This window comes from Ictidomys tridecemlineatus, chromosome 2, assembly GCF_052094955.1.
Source record: "Ictidomys tridecemlineatus isolate mIctTri1 chromosome 2, mIctTri1.hap1, whole genome shotgun sequence".
Lineage (NCBI taxonomy): Eukaryota > Metazoa > Chordata > Mammalia > Rodentia > Sciuridae > Ictidomys > Ictidomys tridecemlineatus.
The window spans coordinates 179195844-179213808 of record NC_135478.1 but is presented as its reverse complement, the minus strand read 5'-3'; the positions used below and the strand labels follow the sequence as shown (position 1 = coordinate 179213808).

At 40.5% G+C, this 17965-nt stretch overlaps 1 protein-coding gene across 1 annotated transcript in view; it reads left to right on the top strand.

Annotated features, from left to right (window-relative positions):
* Snd1 (staphylococcal nuclease and tudor domain containing 1) overlaps positions 1-17965 on the top strand; it is a 410467-nt gene that overhangs the window by 224833 nt on the left and 167669 nt on the right. The window contains exons 13-14 of the mRNA XM_005319414.4: positions 730-840; positions 16055-16127. Of these exons, the coding sequence (XP_005319471.1) occupies positions 730-840; positions 16055-16127 (184 nt within the window). The remainder of the gene's footprint in view (positions 1-729; positions 841-16054; positions 16128-17965) is intronic.

Sequence of the window (17965 nt, the reverse complement as noted above, 5' to 3'; positions counted from 1 at the left end):
TTCTTCAGGTCAGATTGTAAACCATAATATCCTGTAGTCCCATGGAATATTACTCCAAAACTGACCATCTTAGATTTTACACTTTTTACTTTCTTTGATCACCATGTGGTATTCTTCTCACCAGAATGCCTCCTGCCTGGCTCTCCTCTTCCCCACTTCCTTCTTGGCCTTTCCCCAAGCCCAGTTTGGGTGGGAGATCCACTCTCAGCAGTTGTGATGAGAAGAAAAGTACTTTTGGCCATCATGTTAAACCGACATTTCTAACATTGCCAAAATGAAACAAGACATTTTCTAGTTACAGCATAGGCTGAGAAGGAGATTTTGAGAAATTTAGGTCATGCTTTTATGTGTTTCTTTTCTTTTCTTTTTTTTTTTATCTATGTGCCTGATATTTTAGAGCAGACTTTTCTTGAGGGTAGTGGCTTGTTTATGACATTCTGTAAATAGCCCGGCCTAATGTGGGCTTTTTACAGATATTTTCTGCTAGTTTTTATGTATGGATTGATATAGCATCTGACTGTACTAACCAGAAAAATGCTGAACTAGGGAACTTTGTATTCAACCTTGTATTTGGATTTCTAGCTTAACAATTCATTGGTCTTGAAATCCTTGGCCTCTCCCTCCCCTGCCAGAACGCGTTAAGACCTCCAGGTGCTAACTGTTATTATTTCTGTTGACTGAGCCCCATATGCACCTCTAGTGCTCACTGACCTACCTTTTCCATTGCAGAAACATCGCTGAGGCTCTTGTCAGCAAAGGTCTAGCCACTGTGATCAGATACCGGCAGGATGATGACCAGCGATCCTCACACTATGATGAGCTGCTTGCTGCAGAGGCCAGGTGAGTCAAAAAATTACTAATGTAAACTCACTGGGACCAACAGCCCTGTTTTTTTGTCTCCACTCTTGTACCTATAGCTGTGAAGAATGGGTTAGAAAATAATATGCTGATAGAGTTCGTATCCTTTTTTCATTCCAGTTTTTTCCCCCATGAAAACAAGAAGAGCACACTTTGAACTTATTACCTAACCTTGATTAAGTTCATTTGGGCCTCTATTTTTTAAAATCTATAAAATATACTAGAAATGATCTCCCTATACTGATGTTATAAAAGGAACTATGGATTTAGAGTACTATAACAGATATTTTTATCCTATTCCTGGAACTAGCAGGGAAGCCCTGCTTGTGCGTGTAGTACATTTGCCTCTGTGTCTTACCTTCAGAGGCCTCTCCTCTCAGCCTCTCCCATTTATCACCTTTAGACCTTTTGTAATGTACAAAGGAAATGAAAACATTTGTTGGGAAATGAAATTTGGTTTCCAAAACTTTTGACAGCTGGCAGGAGAGCATTTGAGAAACCCTGTGACATTTTACTTTTGTCCTTCATCCCTGTGGCTGGTTGCCCCAAGGATATGCATACTGCTCAGCAGTGTTTCTTGTCATTGACAATCCTCAAGGCTCTAATTCAGGGATACTTTTGTTACTGGATGATACTGATAGTTGAGTGATTCCCAGACTTCCTGAGAAGTAATAAGAACTGAGCTACTTAATGCTGGACCAACTTGGATAGCTCAGCAGACTACATGGACTCAACCAGAATAGATCCATTGTTTCAAAGGCATTGCACAGGCTGGTCTCACTCAGGAATTTTTTCCATGGCCTCTAGGACCCCTTTAGTTCTAGAAGTTTGGCCATTGTCAGGTTATGTGCTGTGGTTAGAGAAGGAATGAGTTTGGGCACATGTTATCTAATCTCAGCTTCAGACTTGTCATTGAGATCACTTTTCTTGCTCTTTGGCCCAGAACATGGCCCTGAAATGTGACATTTACCTCTAACACTGTGTCATATCCTGATGGATAGAGCATCTATAGAATGTCACACAGAATGTCAGCTGAGAAATCGGTCTGTCAGGCTGTGGCTTTTTGGATTATTTCTCGTGGGGTTTCCCCAGTAGGCCCTGTCCAGGACCTGATTGTTAGGTACGAAGAGTTCAGTGAAAATACCCATATCTTTGAATGTTTAGGGCTCATTAGTGGACATTAAAATATATATATATATATATTTTATATATAGATCCATAATTGGTGTTTCTCATAAGCCCTCTCTTCTCTTCCTTCCTATATTATCTCTAGTCCAGGTGGGCTCAAAAATTCCATGATTGGAAATGGGGTTTTACATCTCTTAATACTGTGTGATCATCTAGTCACTCTAAGAAATGAACATTTACTCAACTATTGGTGCAATTCACAATGTGAGTCTGTGACCAGAATGTTCAGCCTTATCTGATGGCAACTCGAAGGACAGGTTAGATGTTCCCAGAGTAGCAGGAACACCAAGCTGTGTAGTGGGTGTATACACTCATATTTTTAGTACTGGGTTCACTGTGCCACTAGTGAATATTTAGTTCTGACAGGTAAGCATGGAAACAATTTGCAAAACTTCTCTGGAAAATGAAACCAGAATAAGTTCTTTTATCATGCTGCTAGAATAGCCATGATGTGACAGTTGTTGTGAGTGTTTTTAAAGAAGAAACACATATAGGGAAATTTTTTTTAAATTTAGGTTTTAAAAAGAAAATAGCTTCTTTAGTGCTGATTTTTGTGCTGAAGTAATGTAACAAGATGCTTGCTAAAGCATTGAGTTGCCTAGAGATAATTGTGTTGAGCCATTGCTTTCAGACTGATAGTGGAAAAATTGGCTTCGGGGGTCATTGCACTGTTGTAGGTTGAGTAAATGGAGAGAAATTAACCACTTTCCCAAGCCCGAGGCATTGCCCAAAGGCAATACAGGTTTCATAAAGAATTAGGAGAAATAGCCAACCTCAACTGTGAGTGAGTTTTCCTTTGGAGCTTTACTGTCAGTGAGCCCTAGGATGGTGGCCCAGTGCCATCTTCTAGATACTAACCCTTTTTAATCTTCTAAATCCAAGAAAGACCAAAACAACTGTTAGGTCTGGTTTAATGGCTACAAAGCCATAAATAAAAGAGATTTTGAGTGTAGGATGTGTTTTTCTAGTGGAAAACGATAAAGTTGACCTCTTTTGCAGACCACCTATTTTGCTTTATTTTCGTTTGCCTTCAATTCAAAGCACTCTGTGCCCCCATGCATGCTCCCCACGTGGCCCTTGGCTTTCTTACTTCCTTCTGTCACGTTATAGCATGTCAAAGCTCTTTTTACATGTGGCTCCTGCCCCTCATCCTCTCTGTCTGTCGAATATTATCTAAGTTTAGGGTTGCTTTCCCCTAGATAGATCAGCTATATTTTTTCCACTTGAACTCTGTTTTGTGATTTGATGCCCCCATGCAGTTTCTCTGCCTCCCAGCTTAGTGTCCTCTGCAGATCTCATTAGTGAGTTGTTTACTCCTTTTCTAGGCCATGAATAGAACCCCTCAACAAGAAAGGCCTTGGTGTTGACCCCAAGTCTCTCATTGCATGGACTGTCACTTAACAGTCTTTTGTTTATCATCCTTCAGCCCCTTTTTAATCTTTTCAGTGATTGTGTACTGAACCAAGCCAATTTGAATAAATTTTCAAAGTAAAATTTCTTGCACTACTGTATCTAATGCTTTGGCAAAGGCCAAATAATAAGATCTGCTGCATTTATGTCATTCATTCTGAAAGTTTAGGTGGGTGAAGGTAAAATTTCAAAGCTATCATTTTCATTAGTCCCTTTCCACAGGAGTGTCAATTTCAACAGATTTCCTTGCCCCTGACCTTGGTTACCTCTCTGGTAATCGCCAGTGATATCAGCAATGGTGCAGAGTGCTCTTCCATTGACTTTGCTTTCCAGTGCACTGCCTTGCCATTAATCCTTTTAAAGAAACATTGTAAGCTTTGGGGAAAGGGCAGCCTGTTAGCTTTTCTGACTTCTCGGGTCAGTGCAGCTGCCTGCCTAGGAGTTGATGAGCTTTCTCAGGGCTCTGTAGGCACTACTTCCTCTGCAAGGGGGTATGATCTGCCAACCTTTCTCAGATCATCTGATGGCTGCTCAGGGAGTAGTATGTTAGGTGCTCATTGGAAGACCAGGTGAGACAGAAAGGGAAGAATACCAATTGCAGTTTGCCAGTTGCTTTCAAGCATATCCACCTGCCTGTTAGAAACCACTCTGCCACCACAGCAGCTCCTATCAGTTTGCTGACCCTTTAAGGCATCTCTTTCAGACACCTGTCTGCTGATCGGCAACCCTCATTATGTCTCAAATACCTGGCCCATCTAGAGAAAGTCATGTCTTTTTGTTTGAAGGATAAATAAGCCTCTAATCCCCCAAAGATAGCCTTCTTTTCTAGTTCAGTTGTCTGTCATCAGCTGCCTCCTCCCTAATTACCTTGTGTCCCAGCAAGATAAGGTTTTGGCATTTCTTTTTGCATCTTGTGCCTTCCTTCTCTAATGGGCTCCATGGAAAAGCTCTTGATTTTTGTCCCAGGGTTCTGAGAGCCTTTTTATGTTAGCCTCCATATTTTTTTTTTTTTGCAGAAAGAGCTTAGAGTGTAGCTGACCCACAGTTCTCTGTGATGCTCCTAAACCTGGTCTCCCTTTTTAGGGACATCCTCTGGGGCTCCTTGTGGAATGTGACACATTGTCTTTTCTGTGTGATTCTAGTTTTTAATCCCCAGATTGACTTTCCAACATTTCCAGTCTCATTACAGCATATCTTGGTTAGCTGGCCGCCTGTGTTTGTAGTCCAGATGGGTGTCCTAAACTTAAGGTATTTTTTTACTCCTTCAGGGACTTTCTTACATCCAAGAGAGTGAGTCATTATCAAAACACTTAAATTTTTCTAAAGTGCAGTATCTTTGTACTCTAGCCCATATATTAGACATGATACATCCAGATTGATTTTGTGACTGACATCTTTATGCTAGTGGTCTTCCACATAGGCATTTATTGAGCATGTTAAAGGTACTGAAGACAAGCTGGTAGTGACTGGAGTTAGATCAGGCTTCATGCCATATTTTCTTGTAGGTATGCGTATCTAGGGGATAGCATCTATGTGCATTCTCCTGAAGCTGCCCATGACTTTATTTAAAACTGGTATATTTTAAGACTTTCTAGAAATTGTTGGAATCTGTGGCTTATTGCAGGAAAAGAGAATTTGCATTAGTTCAAGAGTTGGGGCTTTATTCCTTTACAGAATCTTTTTAATTCTAAGCTTTTGTGATTTCAAGATAGGATGTATATATTAAGAAATTGATGCCCCAGTTTGACTGTGGGAAAGTAATCTCGTGTCTGAGCAGATTGAAATGCATTATAGATTCACTCTGGACATTCGTAATGAGGTTAGGGTTATCTCAGGAAAAGAGAAAAGGGCAGGCTCTTATCTTTTCATATGTATTCTGTTGTTTCCCAGAACACTGCAAATTCAGGAAACTGTGGTGTTTTCTTCCCTCTCTGAGAGGCAAGCATGAACCTGCCCTCATCTCAGCTTTGCCTCAGCTCACTCTTCTTTTAGAAACAAAAACAGTGTTCTTGCCTTTCTGACTTCTACATCTCCAATCTCTAAAGCCTGTAAGCATCAGTTCTTGCTTTTTTTCCATGTAGTTGACAGGACCCTCTTAGGTTTCTCTCTGCCTAAACCTCAAAGAAAACTGCTGGCATTTCCACAGTGGTTGATCAGAAGGATATATGATTGTTAGTAACTCATTCTTTCCTAGGCCAGTATCAGTGGTTAAGAGGAATATGTCTTTCACTGAATATCTCTTGGTGATAGTTACTGGGACCACAGGAGGCTTACCATTTTTATGCATTTATAGCAGGAACTTGTAAATAAATTTTTACAGTTCTACTGAAATGTTTTTTAATACCATTGGGAAAGAAGTACTCTTTGTCTTATACTCTTAACCAGAGCAGCTCTACTGTTTTTCTGAAACTTAAGGAAGTTTTTCCATAAAATTTCAATTGGTTCATGTTTGCATCTTCAGTTGAACTGACATTCACATACTGGCTATGAGCATAATGTGAAGCATCAGTCAGTAGCTCTTTGTGTTATTAAGTTAAACTGTACAAGTGGAGGGCAGGAATGTAGCTCAGAGGTAGAGCACTTGCCTAGCACTTGTGAGGTCCTGGGTTTGATCCCTAGCAGCCAAAAAAAAAAAAAAAAAGGAGGAGGAGGGGATGATGATACAACTTTAGGACTCCTTAAAATGGAAAAACTCTGTATACTAGTTGAATACTGTTCTGATTTGTTAAATATATTTATAAAAAGAAGCAAGTTCCATTTCTTTGCCTTTCCATTGAGAAAATTGGTGTGGAATTTGAATGTGAGTTCCCTGCAAATGTTTGTGTGTCTTGAAAATTGAAAATTATACATCCTATCACAGGGTATAGATAACATGGTTAATCCATTCTTCAGGAAAGCAGATATTTGCCTGCCAGGAACAGTTTTTTTCAGTGTTCATTTATTTTGCATATGATGGCTTTGCATTCATTTCTTCTCTTTATTCTCATTTTCTTGAGTGTATCCTGGGTCCCAGGAATTGAGGATAATAGTGGTGAACAAAAAAGATAATAGATTCCACCTTTTACAATGCATGCAATCTCAGAGGGACCAGCATTAAATAATTCTAATAGTACCCCTGGGTATTACTATTTTTCCTATTTCTTGTCTTTTCTTACCTGTTTTCTTTTCTTAGCCCTTCCTGTTTTCATCTTCCTTATTATTAACACTGCTTGCCTTACATCTTTTTTATTCTGTCTCTCATTTCTATTAAATTTTCCCTTGAGAACATCTCCCTGAAATTCATCTTTTCTTTTCAGTCTCTGTCCTCATCTTCTCAATAGTTTAATGGTACAGCTTTAAACCAAGATTTCTCACTTTGAATCTAATGACCCCAACAAGTGAAAATTCTCTTTGAATAAAACTAGAACCTACTCAGTAGTGTTACAAACAGCTTTTACTTGAAGTTTTTCCTCTTTCCTTCACTGTTTAATCATAGATTCTTATAACATCAGGGTATTGTTGGATTTTTAGCTCAAGCATCATAAAAAGCAGGAGTCAGGTTTATTATCTTCTGCCTTCTTTTCCCAGCTGCATTACCTCATGCCATTGCAGGTTGGAAACCAGCTCAGAGAAAGGGAGTTGATCTTTCTCTTAAACACCTTCCTGACTTCCTTCTTATCCACCCCAGAGATGCAGAGATACTGGTGATGCATGGTCCCACCAAGATTTGAGCTTGTAGTTTGGTGTCACAGTCCTGAGGTTGCTAATTGGATTCAGCACGTGTTGGGAGGGGGTGTTACTGTTGGGGAGTAGGGTAGATCAGCTACTGCAAGTGGCTGTGATAACAGGAAAATGCATTAAAAGAGCTGGTGTGGAGAAGTGATTTGACGACACAGCTGAATGTGGGGAAATTTAGCTTTTTCCCTTTCTTCAGGAAAGATGATGCACTCAACATCCAAATAGGAGTAATCAATCTGCATTTAAGGCAGCACAAATGGCCACTTCTGGAGAGCTGTATAATGTCTCCATTTCCAAAGAGTTTTCTCCTTCAGGGTATTAAGAGGAGTTGTTCACTCCCATGTCCCCTCCTCCTTTTCCCTCCCACCTCCCCCACCCCCACCCCCAGTTCCTCTGGCATAAAGCAAGCTGTTCAAGTTTACTTGATGATTCTGTGGGGCCTGGGGTAAAGGTGGAATCCAATGGATACAGCTGCTCCTTTGTGTACCAAGCTGGAAAGAGTGCTGCTAGTCACAGTCAGATGAGCAACTGGTATGAGAACTACTTCTTGCCTGACCTTTCCATAATCATTACTCTGCCCGGTTGTATTCCTTCCTAGACCAACCTTTCTAGATGATTTCATCATGGTTGTTATTCTCCTCCTAATATGGTCAGCCTCCAGTGCCTACCTGTTCAGAGCATCTTGTTTATTCTCTCCTATCCCACTGCCTTCTTGTCTAAGAGTTTTGCTCCTTTCACACACTCAAAATATTTATTTGATGATTATCTCCTCTTCTCCACCCCAGTATCAGGGATTGAACCCAGAGACTCTCCACCACTGAGTCATGTCCCTAACCTTCTTAATTTTTTTTTTTTTTTTTTTGATTTGGACAGGGTCTCACTGACGTATCCAAGTGAGCTTCAAACTTGCAATCCTCTTACCTCAGCCTCCCAAGTCTCTAGGGTTAAAAGGCATGCATTACCACACCTTGCTCCCGTTTGAAGATTATTGTACTGGGAATATAAATTCAATCCAAAATAAATTGTGACAGCAAAATGTAACACTTGACCCTTGAGTTTCTTGTAACTTGACTCCCTACACCAGTCTTTCTCAGACATCATTGTTGTCACTTTGGGAACTTGTTAACAATGTGAATACTCAGGTTCCCTTGCTCCTATCTCCTTAAGACATTTTTCAGGTGGCTGTGATATATAATAAAATTTGAGAACCACTGCTATAAACATGTTCTGACCACTAGAAAACAAATCAAATGGTATGTCCTTTTATGGCAGATAAATCATTTAATTTTGAGTCTAATGGGAATTAAAATATGGTTATAAGTAAAAGAGTACAAGGCATGTAGTGGACTAACTTTGAATTTCTGTCCTAACTCCTCCCCCCACCCCTTTTAACTCCTGTCTTACCTTCCCTGTATTTGACATTCATGGCTCCTGAATTCCATTCTTTCTGAGTAGCCTCTACCAGTTCTTGGCTAATTTCATGTGAAATTACCTTGAGTTGCAGTACTTGCTTGATTTGATTCCTCAGCAATGTTAGGTGGCTTAGTGGGTCTGAGAGCTGAGCCTCTATGAGGTATATCCCTTTCCTACTTTTGTTATAATCCTTGAAAATCTCTTAGGAGAATGAGAATTCAAATAATTAATCACTGATACATCAGTGCACAGTTTTATAGCTGCTTGTGGAGGGGAAATCTGCTTCATAACTTTCTTTCATTTGCAAGATTCTTTGCATCTCAATTCCTTATGAACTCCCTTGTGCATTTCTGTTTTATCTTAAGCTGCCTCTGATTCCCCCTCTCATTTTGGGCACAGAAGTTGAGAAAGCTTACTTGCTGTTCCTCTTGCTTTTGCATCAAGTTCAGAGAGCCAAGTCTCTAGAGGATGGCAATGAATCTTTTTCAGTAAGTCCTAGGCAGAGTAGTTCACACCGAAAAACCATTTTCCAAATCACACGCCAATAACTAACACTTATCACTCAAAAGACACATTAAAATTTCCTATGACTGTTCATGTTACAGCAATAAATGTTTTATCAAGCACATAGAAGACATAAACAAATTCATGATATTTTGATTAGGGTAAACAGGTAAATAATTGCAAATGTAATTGCAAAAGTTAGATGCATAGGGAAAAGATCACCCAAGCTCAAGGGTTACCCCCAAATAGAGCCCTTGAGACAAGGTACGGTCAATCTAGGACGCCTTGTGAAAGAGCAGTGTAAAACATATACTGCTTTGCTCACTGGCTGTGTGACATAGAAGTGCTACTTTTGTACATCTGTCCTAAAAAAGTAATTAGCAAGATGACCATCAGTTTATCTAAAAGTTATTCCTTATAGCATATTAGTGGAATTATATTCACAGAAATATCTAGCAGCAGGGAATTGATTAAATCATGAAACGTGCATCCATATGATGGATTTATTGTGTGGCTGTCAAAATTGATGTAAAGAAATTAATGACACAGGTAAGTATTTATTTTCCTGTTTCTGGGGGGAAAAAACAAGCCTATGGAACTTTGTCCATGGTGTGTACTAGTTTTCAAAAGTAGAAGTGGGCAGGTATATGTGTATAAGCCCTCAAAAAAATATTAAGGGGAGCTTTTATCTTAGAATAGGTTTGTTGTTGTTGTTGTTGTTTGTTTTTTGGTGTCTTGTGTGTTACTAGGGATGAAATCCAGGTTTGCTCTACCAGTGAGCCACATCCCTAGCTATCTTGCTGGTTTTCTTCCTTTCTTTCTTGACAGGGTTTTCTCATGTTACCCAGGCTGCACTCAAACTTGTGATCCTCCTTCCTTAGCCTCCCTAATCACTGAGATTATAAGCATGTACCACCTCAGAAAAGGATTATTCATCAATGGTTCCCATAATTTTTTTCTGATGGACATTGTGGCCAGAACATTAAAAACCAGTGTCACTGAGGCAGTTTTATATGAACTCCCTCTTCTAAGGCTTTTTGGGCCATAAATGCCTGATTCTACCTAGGACTAATTTTCCTTTGATCCTAATCTAGGGTTAGTAGCATTTGCTTATCTGTTTCAACTGTTTCCATCGTGTTTATTCTGTGTCGATTATTATGCTCTGTCATGATCTCTTATAATCCCTCCTTTCCTCTTTTCCTGCTACTGCAGACCCATTGTCATACCTAGCACAATGGCATGTGTCTTCATTTCTTCCTTATATTAGTTTTAGATGAGAGGATGACCTGGAGTTCTTTGTTATTTGCTTCACTGCCTCATAAGACCTACTGACTCATTAATCCACTCATCTCCCTTGACTATAGGACTCAATTTCCTCATTTCCAGTCTGTGTTCTCTCCATCTTTTCTGCCTTTCTTATCAGTAATTCTCATTTTTGTTGAAAAAGCAGCTGCATAATCTTAGCTCTCCCACCTACCATTCTGCACCTGTGTCTGCTCTGTGTCTTATTTTCTGAGTGGCAGGACCCCTGTTGCTTCCTTCAGCTGCCCAGGAACCACTAAAAAGGCCAGAGGAATTGTTTACTGCTGCTGTGTATCAGTGATATCTATTTGGTTCATGCTGAAACATCATATTCATCAATGTGTTCTGAAACACAGAGAGAAGCACTTTGCAAGTTTAGTAACTTATTCACTCTTTGTTCTGATTTTTAACCTTTTCGGTTAGAATTATTTTCCCTTCCTCTGAGTCATTTATCTTTTGCTGTGAGGTAGGAGATCTTTACAGCTCTGCTGCTTAGTTCTGTTTCATTGTTTATGGTGGTCAGAGTTATGCACCCACTCATTGCCACTCAAACTTTCGCACATCTCCTGTTTCAGGAGCTTGGATAGAAATGTGGTACTCGGGTTGTAGATAATCCTGCTTCTGCTAATAGACCAGCCTTTGACCTCCTGTGTGCTGGATGGAGATAGACTGGGAAACCACCAGTCCAGGAAAGCAGGCCAACCTCATACTTGGTTCCATAGTCCCTTTGCCATTGGCCACATCTCCAACTTGAAATGTTTTCAGCGAACTTCATCAGATAGTTATGTGTTCATCTTTTTCCAGGTGCACTTGAATTGAATGAGAGGGCTCTATGATTACATGATTCCGTGAGTGTAGCTCTGTTAAATATAGTACAAATACTAAGGACAGACTCCAGTCTCCAAAGGGCCTTCAGGTTAGCTATAGAATGAAGACTAACATCTGAAGCAATGTGAAAATTGTATGTTGCAGTTTACAATTACATACTGAACTGTACCTTTATGCACACACACATTCACATATATAATTTTACTAGTATTTCAAATGAATATCATTTCAATATCTGAATCCTAATTGTGGTTCACCTAGGACCCCTGTTGTTGTGGCAGCTGTTTTATGATCATGATAAGGTTGTGGCTACAGATATGTGGTATCTCTTTTCATTCTATAACATGTACCTTAGGGACAGATAGGCTCAGGGAACACACATAGTTGAGAACTTATATGTCAGAGGCATGGAGAAAATGGGCCTAATTGGATTAGCAGGAATACTGTTGAAGTCATTTGAAAACATATACTGGGTCCACAGGGTAGAGACCCAAGAAACTCAAGCATAAGAACTTTCACCTGGTTTCCCAGACTAGTCATCCAAGTAGAGAAGTGAAATGATGAAATAAATTTTTATTCCAAAGTCATATGACATTGTGGAGTCAAAGTGGTGTGCAGTATCCAAAAGGATTGGGTGAATTCACTTTAAATGTTCCTGAAGCTCTCTTGAAATAAATTGGTGAGGGCCTGGACCAAGAGGGTTACAAAAGGGCAACTTGAGCCCTAATTGGAAGGAAAAAAGTGTTGTGTGTAGGGAATAAAACAAAGCAGAGTTATGGGACATCTTGGTCCCTGGTTATCAGAAAGCATTATTAAGAGAAATTACAGAAGAGAAGGCATGTTCAGGGGCTCCTGACCTCTGTCAGTACTTGTCATCTCCCTTGCCCTATCATCTCCCTGCCACCTATCTGTCATATGCCATTTTTACTTTCAATGCTTTATTGTCTTTAGATCCTTTTATGTGTGAAAGCAGTTAGTTTTGTGAAACTGTTGAAAAGCTCCTGCCCTCTAGGAGAATTCACATGAATACTCCGGGGTGATTCGTCAATATTCCTGGCATCTAGCCAAAGCTCACTTATGATCTCAGGTTAAGAATTCATTTTGCAACAACCATTTTCATTGTGATAAGGTGGGATCTAACCATGAATTCTTTGAATTTCTTTGTAAACACCCCCAAAATTTTTGTTCAGAATAAGTCTGCCATCACTGAATTACCCAATGGATGGCCTGGGGTTTTTTTGGCCCAGAATGTCCTCTGGTGCTGATTTCTGAGTTGGAGAGGATTGGTCATTAGAAATTTCTGCATGAGCTGGAGCGCATGAAAACATGCCCTGTTCTTGTGTGTGAAAAGCATGTGAGAGTCTACTGTTCAGGTGCTGAGGCGGTAGGGGTGATGTTGCTGTGACAGTCTTCATCTGCCTTTGCAGAGCGACAGGCTTGATCTTCTAGAGGGAGGGCAGTAGCACTAGTATGTGTGAATTTCAAAGTTTGCTGATAGAGAAAGATCTTTCCAATGAATGGAGAGCAGCCCTGTGGGTCCTGGAAGAAACCTAGAAAGCAATTTTCATCCCTCTTCTGCCCTGTCACCCCTTTGTATGTAATATGGACACACCAACATTTCCTAGCCAGTGATGGGTTTTATCAGTTTCTGACACTGCTGGTCCTTGCTGTCTCTGTATTGCTGCATCTTGGAGAGGAGAGGAGAGCTTCTGCAAGGAGTAGGCTATGTTCTGGCCCACTGCTTCCTTTCTCCTGGCCAGCTGAATACAGCCTGCCTTTGTGAGGAAGCAGCTATTAAACGGACACAGCAGAAGTTGAGAAATCAGGAGTTTCAGTCCATGCCTAAAGAAAACGTAGGGCCGTGTGGTCTGCAGGGCCAGGCAGTGAGGGAAGGCATTAGTGCCCTCTGTGACCCAAGTATGTATGGAAGCAAACCCGCTCTCTGCCACCTGCCCACCTCTCCCCAGGAAACCATGTTGTGTGAGATGCACAGGATAAGTTCCCATTCAAAGTGGTGATAATGCAGCATACCTTTTCAGCAGAATGATCTTCATGGTTTGATTCCATACATAGAACTCTTCCTTAGGCATTCCTCAAGTGTCTTCAGAATCCTAGAACTAAGTCCCCTTTGCAAAGAGCATCAGCAAGGTGGTTGCTGCACTTGGCTTTTGCTCCTGTTCTCTCTGAGTACGTGTCTGAACCTCCACACTGATTGGTTCCCCCTCGAGTCTCTTTCAGAGAGAGGGTCTTGCTTTATCATCAGCCTTGTGTGAGGCAGAGGGGTGTTTGCTGGAGGTGGCTCATTTAGAGTCATTTCTGTCACAGTACAACAGAGTGTGGTGACAGTGAATCAGCAAGGAAAGGAGACACAGTGAAATAGGCCACCATACCTGTTTCTCACAGATCCCTCCTGCTTGGTAGCTGGGTGTGGTGGTTTTCTGAGTGGTACTGTTTGAACTGAGTGATTAACCACCTGTTGTGAACTATCAGTTTTCTCTCTTTTTAAAGAATTAACAAAATAACAACTGTTTCCTAGTTTATATTTGATGTTACAATGTAGTCTTCTTGCTACCTCTTGAATGTGTCAGAAAATGATCTAATTTAACAATTATTTCTGAAGGTAGTTGGGGGGGGGGGCTGTCTTTAATGCCTGAATGTTAATAAGGATCTGATAATTTGCTTTTTAGGAACAAATAGATCATGAATGAGGGTTTAATATTTACACTTAATGTGATAGAATTCTGTACTGTTTTAGATGTCAATTGTACCCTGTTTTCCATGGTTTTCAATTTGGGGTGCTATTTATTTTTCCTTTGGTAGTACATTTAGTCTTGGTTAAGTCCTGGCCTCCTCTGTATCCTCATAGGTATACAGAAAACAACTCAACTTTACTTCCACCACCTTGCTTTTGCCTGGAGGACCTTGGCTTTCCAACTTACAGCTCAGGCTCTGGGCTTTTTCCTCATGGCATGTGAGCTGTTCCTCAGCCCAGGAAAGGCCAGGAGTTCAGCAGCGCTGTAACATGAACAGTCTGTTCATAGGTCGAATCCATTTATTTTGGTTGTCCTTGTTGTTAGAGGATAAGGCTGTGAGCATTTGGTGCCCCAGAGACTAGCAGAATGTTTAGCAGGCCACTCCTGTAGGAGAGAGCTTCCCTGGCCTTCTGAAGGCTGTTCCTTCCAGTTTATGGTAACAAAATCAGGAGATCAGCTTAGTGGCAAGAGGAAGTTGTAGAAACAGGACTGGATCAGGGTGTAGTCAGAGCTTTGGGAGATGGAAGAGTTGGTGTCTAGCCATTGGTTTCCATCTATATGGTCCTATCCTATTCATTGTAAATCCCAAGAGCCGGTGAGCAGGCCTTGATAATCAGCTCTGGTCATTATCATTAATAATAAACTACTAGACTAAATTGTGAAGGGAAGTATTCTGATCCATTTGCACTTTTGGAGAGAGGAAGTGGTAGGGATTTAACCCCGGACCTCAGGCATGCTAGGCAACCACTCTAACACTGAGCTACATCCCCAGTCCTTTTTATTTTGAGATAGTCTCTAAGTTGTCTGGCTGTCCTCAAACTTGTAGTCCTCCTACCTCAGCCTCTCAGGTGTGTTTCACAAGACCTGATCCCATTGGCAATTTCTAAAGCTAAAGACCTTCATTAAAATTCATAAGGAACCATGGAATTTAAGGAACTTAGAAATGATTTCTTTTTGTTAGCATGGTTAACCAGAATTTCAGATCAGAGTGGGTGGGTACGCACATATCCCCATCATGGAATGGAAAATAGATAGTAAGGAAAACTTTTATTTGTTGTTTCTGAACTGAAAAGTGTTTCAGATCACTTTAGTGAGTAAAAGATCCTCTGGGATTTAAAAAAAAAAAAAAAAAAAAAAGGCTTAACAATGAGACCAGTCTAAGCCCACAAGAAATGTGACCATTCTAGGTTGCACTGAGCAACACCATCCAATTTGGTTAGTGTGGGTTTGGTTTAGAAAGTTATGATCCTGAATGGAATGCGACAGCTGGTGTGGAGGTGAAATGAGGGCACTAGTGTGAATAGGGGTCACTTACACTGATCCTGGCCCTTCTCTGACAGCATTCTCTGTATTTCTTTTGGATCTCAGAAACCCTAAAAGAGCTGGTCAGCAGAGCGGAAACACCCCTGAATCTCTCTTTATCTGTCTCTAATTTTTTCCTTGTGTTCTGCAAGCCTGGCAGTGTTACCATAGTCCTATGTGGCAGAGTCGCCTGCTAAATCCCCTAGTCTCATAAACCAAAAACCAATTGGGAACTAGGCTTAATGTCAAGTTAGGTAGCATTTGCTAATTTTTTCCCCCAACAGTTAAATGACTTTTCTGTACAGTATTGCTTCATTCAGGACAACTTATCTTTTTACCTGGGAGGAACTTATTTCCATTAGAATTGGAACACTAGCTACATATTTTGCATTTAAAATGTTTCATGTGATTAAATGCTGAAAGAAACATTATTACTTCTGTTTCTTAGGAGTGTGCTCTTCCAACTGATTCTTCTTTTATGCCTGGAACAATGCCTTTAATTTGGAAACAAGTAAGGGAGCTCTTTGATTACCAGGCACACTGTTAGCCGAAACTGGCAGCAAAGTACTGGTAACTGGGCTCAGGAAAGGAGCAGTCTTACATTCTCCCCTCCATCAACTGCTCCCGCACAGACCAGCTACTCAGCAGTGTACAGTGCGATTTATGTAGTGACATGTTCCCTTTTAGCAAGCCTTGTTTCTCTCCCCTGTGTGACACTCTCCTGCCCCTTCCCAGTGTAGTTTTTATCTTAATCGGATGGTTTTTCTGTTTCTTTACAGAGCTATTAAGAATGGGAAAGGTCTGCATAGCAAGAAGGAAGTGCCTATCCACCGTGTTGCAGATATCTCTGGGGTGAGTCTTGTCTCTGAATCAAGCTGTATAGTAGCTCAGAGGCTCCTGGAGTGTGTGTGTTTATTTGCTGAAAGACTTGTGCTGGTGCGTTTTCTGTAGCTTGCCCCTTTTCAGGCCTTGAATGTGATTTTTTCCATGGCATCTACTTAGGCTTCTATAGGGATTCTGTTTTATATTATGGAAAAGTGAAATTCAAACCCTTATTGTGTTTCTCTACCTGAACTGTCTCTATGTTGCCTTTCCGTTTTTAATTGTTATGAGCTTAGAAGATACTTCTTTCCAGTTCTATTAAAATGAATTAGCTCTTTTTTAAAATCCTTGTTTAATTCTCACTTAGGAGAGGGAAGTCTTCATGGTGAAAAGTCAAGTATAGGTTTTATGACAACTCTAAGAATTAATCATGATTCCTCAGGAGTTCTTTTTCTCTGCTTGAAAGTGAGAGACAATGGAGAAATGTATGAACATCATTTGAGATAATAGATAGAAATATAGATAGATAATATAGAGGGATCAATGATACAAATACTTCTGAGCTCTCAAAAGCCTATGTCCAAATGAATTTTTTGCAATAAGGACTTCACCCTTGCACATTTAGGGTCTCTTTTGGCTGAGTAGATCATTTATTAATTGAGTGGATATATTCTATAAGTGCTTATTGAATGCCTACTGTGTGTCAGGAACTGCTCTGGGCACTGAGAATATAACAGTGACCAAAACTAATACAGTCACTATATTCAAGTGGGAAAGGGTAACAATTGCAATGTCAGGAGTAGTGACAGCTTCTACAAAGAAAAATAATACTAGATAAGATTGGATAGTGAATGGTGCCAGTATTGATTTCTGTCTGATGGCCCAGGAAGGCATCCGAGACACACACCATCCATTTCAACTCCCATAGTCACTAACAGTTAGGAAAGGGATCAGGTCTGAGTCTTGGGTACAGGACCACATCACCTGGGGAGCTGAAAGGGGAGGGCTAGTAAATCTTAGTCTGGGTACTCAGGGAATTTGCCCTGGGCAACCTAGAAGATGCATTTAATATAAACAAACGTTTCTAGAGCTCAGCCTGGCCCAGAGCAGTGATGAATTAGAGTATATTATCTTCCTGTTGTGTTCCCGGGCCTGGCGGAATCTTTTTCTTTCGTTCCTGGTGATTGCTTTTTACAAATGTGTCTGGCCAGCTCCTCCTTGCCTGGGTGTAGTGGTCCCCTGTTCATTTTAAGCAATAGAACTCTGGTGAGCTTTTCTTTCTTTATAGTCAGTTATCACAGATTGCAGGTTAAAAAGTGCTACCTACTTTCCATGAATTGGACTTCAGTCAAGAGGTTGAGTCCTCTTTTAAGTGGATGAGATACAGAGCTATACATTCTTTATGGCTTAGAATCCGGAGATGCCCAGAAACCTTTTGCTATTAATGGCCTTTGAGCCACAGGTGACCATGTTAAGGCCTATAGCAGGTTTGACTTGCCCAGTGCAGTGCTATTTGACCTCTTTTCTCTGTGGCTTACCCTGTTGAGTTACTCTTGCATATATGTTAATTTCTATAGGTGTGTAATCTGTTGATCTTAATAGTATTTTCCTAAATATTGTTATTTTGCTAAAGATGCTAGAACAATCAAAGTGCAATTTGGGGACTGTTCAGCTTTAGGAAAGAATGTTATAAATATTTATTTTAGAAGTCACAGTAGAGGCCCCTCTCTATAAGGACCATCTGCCCATTACAAAGCTTATATAAGCCAGGCATGCTGATGCATGTCTCAAATCCCAGGAGTTTGGGACCCTGAGTCAGAAAGGAAATTTGAAGCCAGCCTCAGCAACTTAGCAAGACCCTTTCTCAA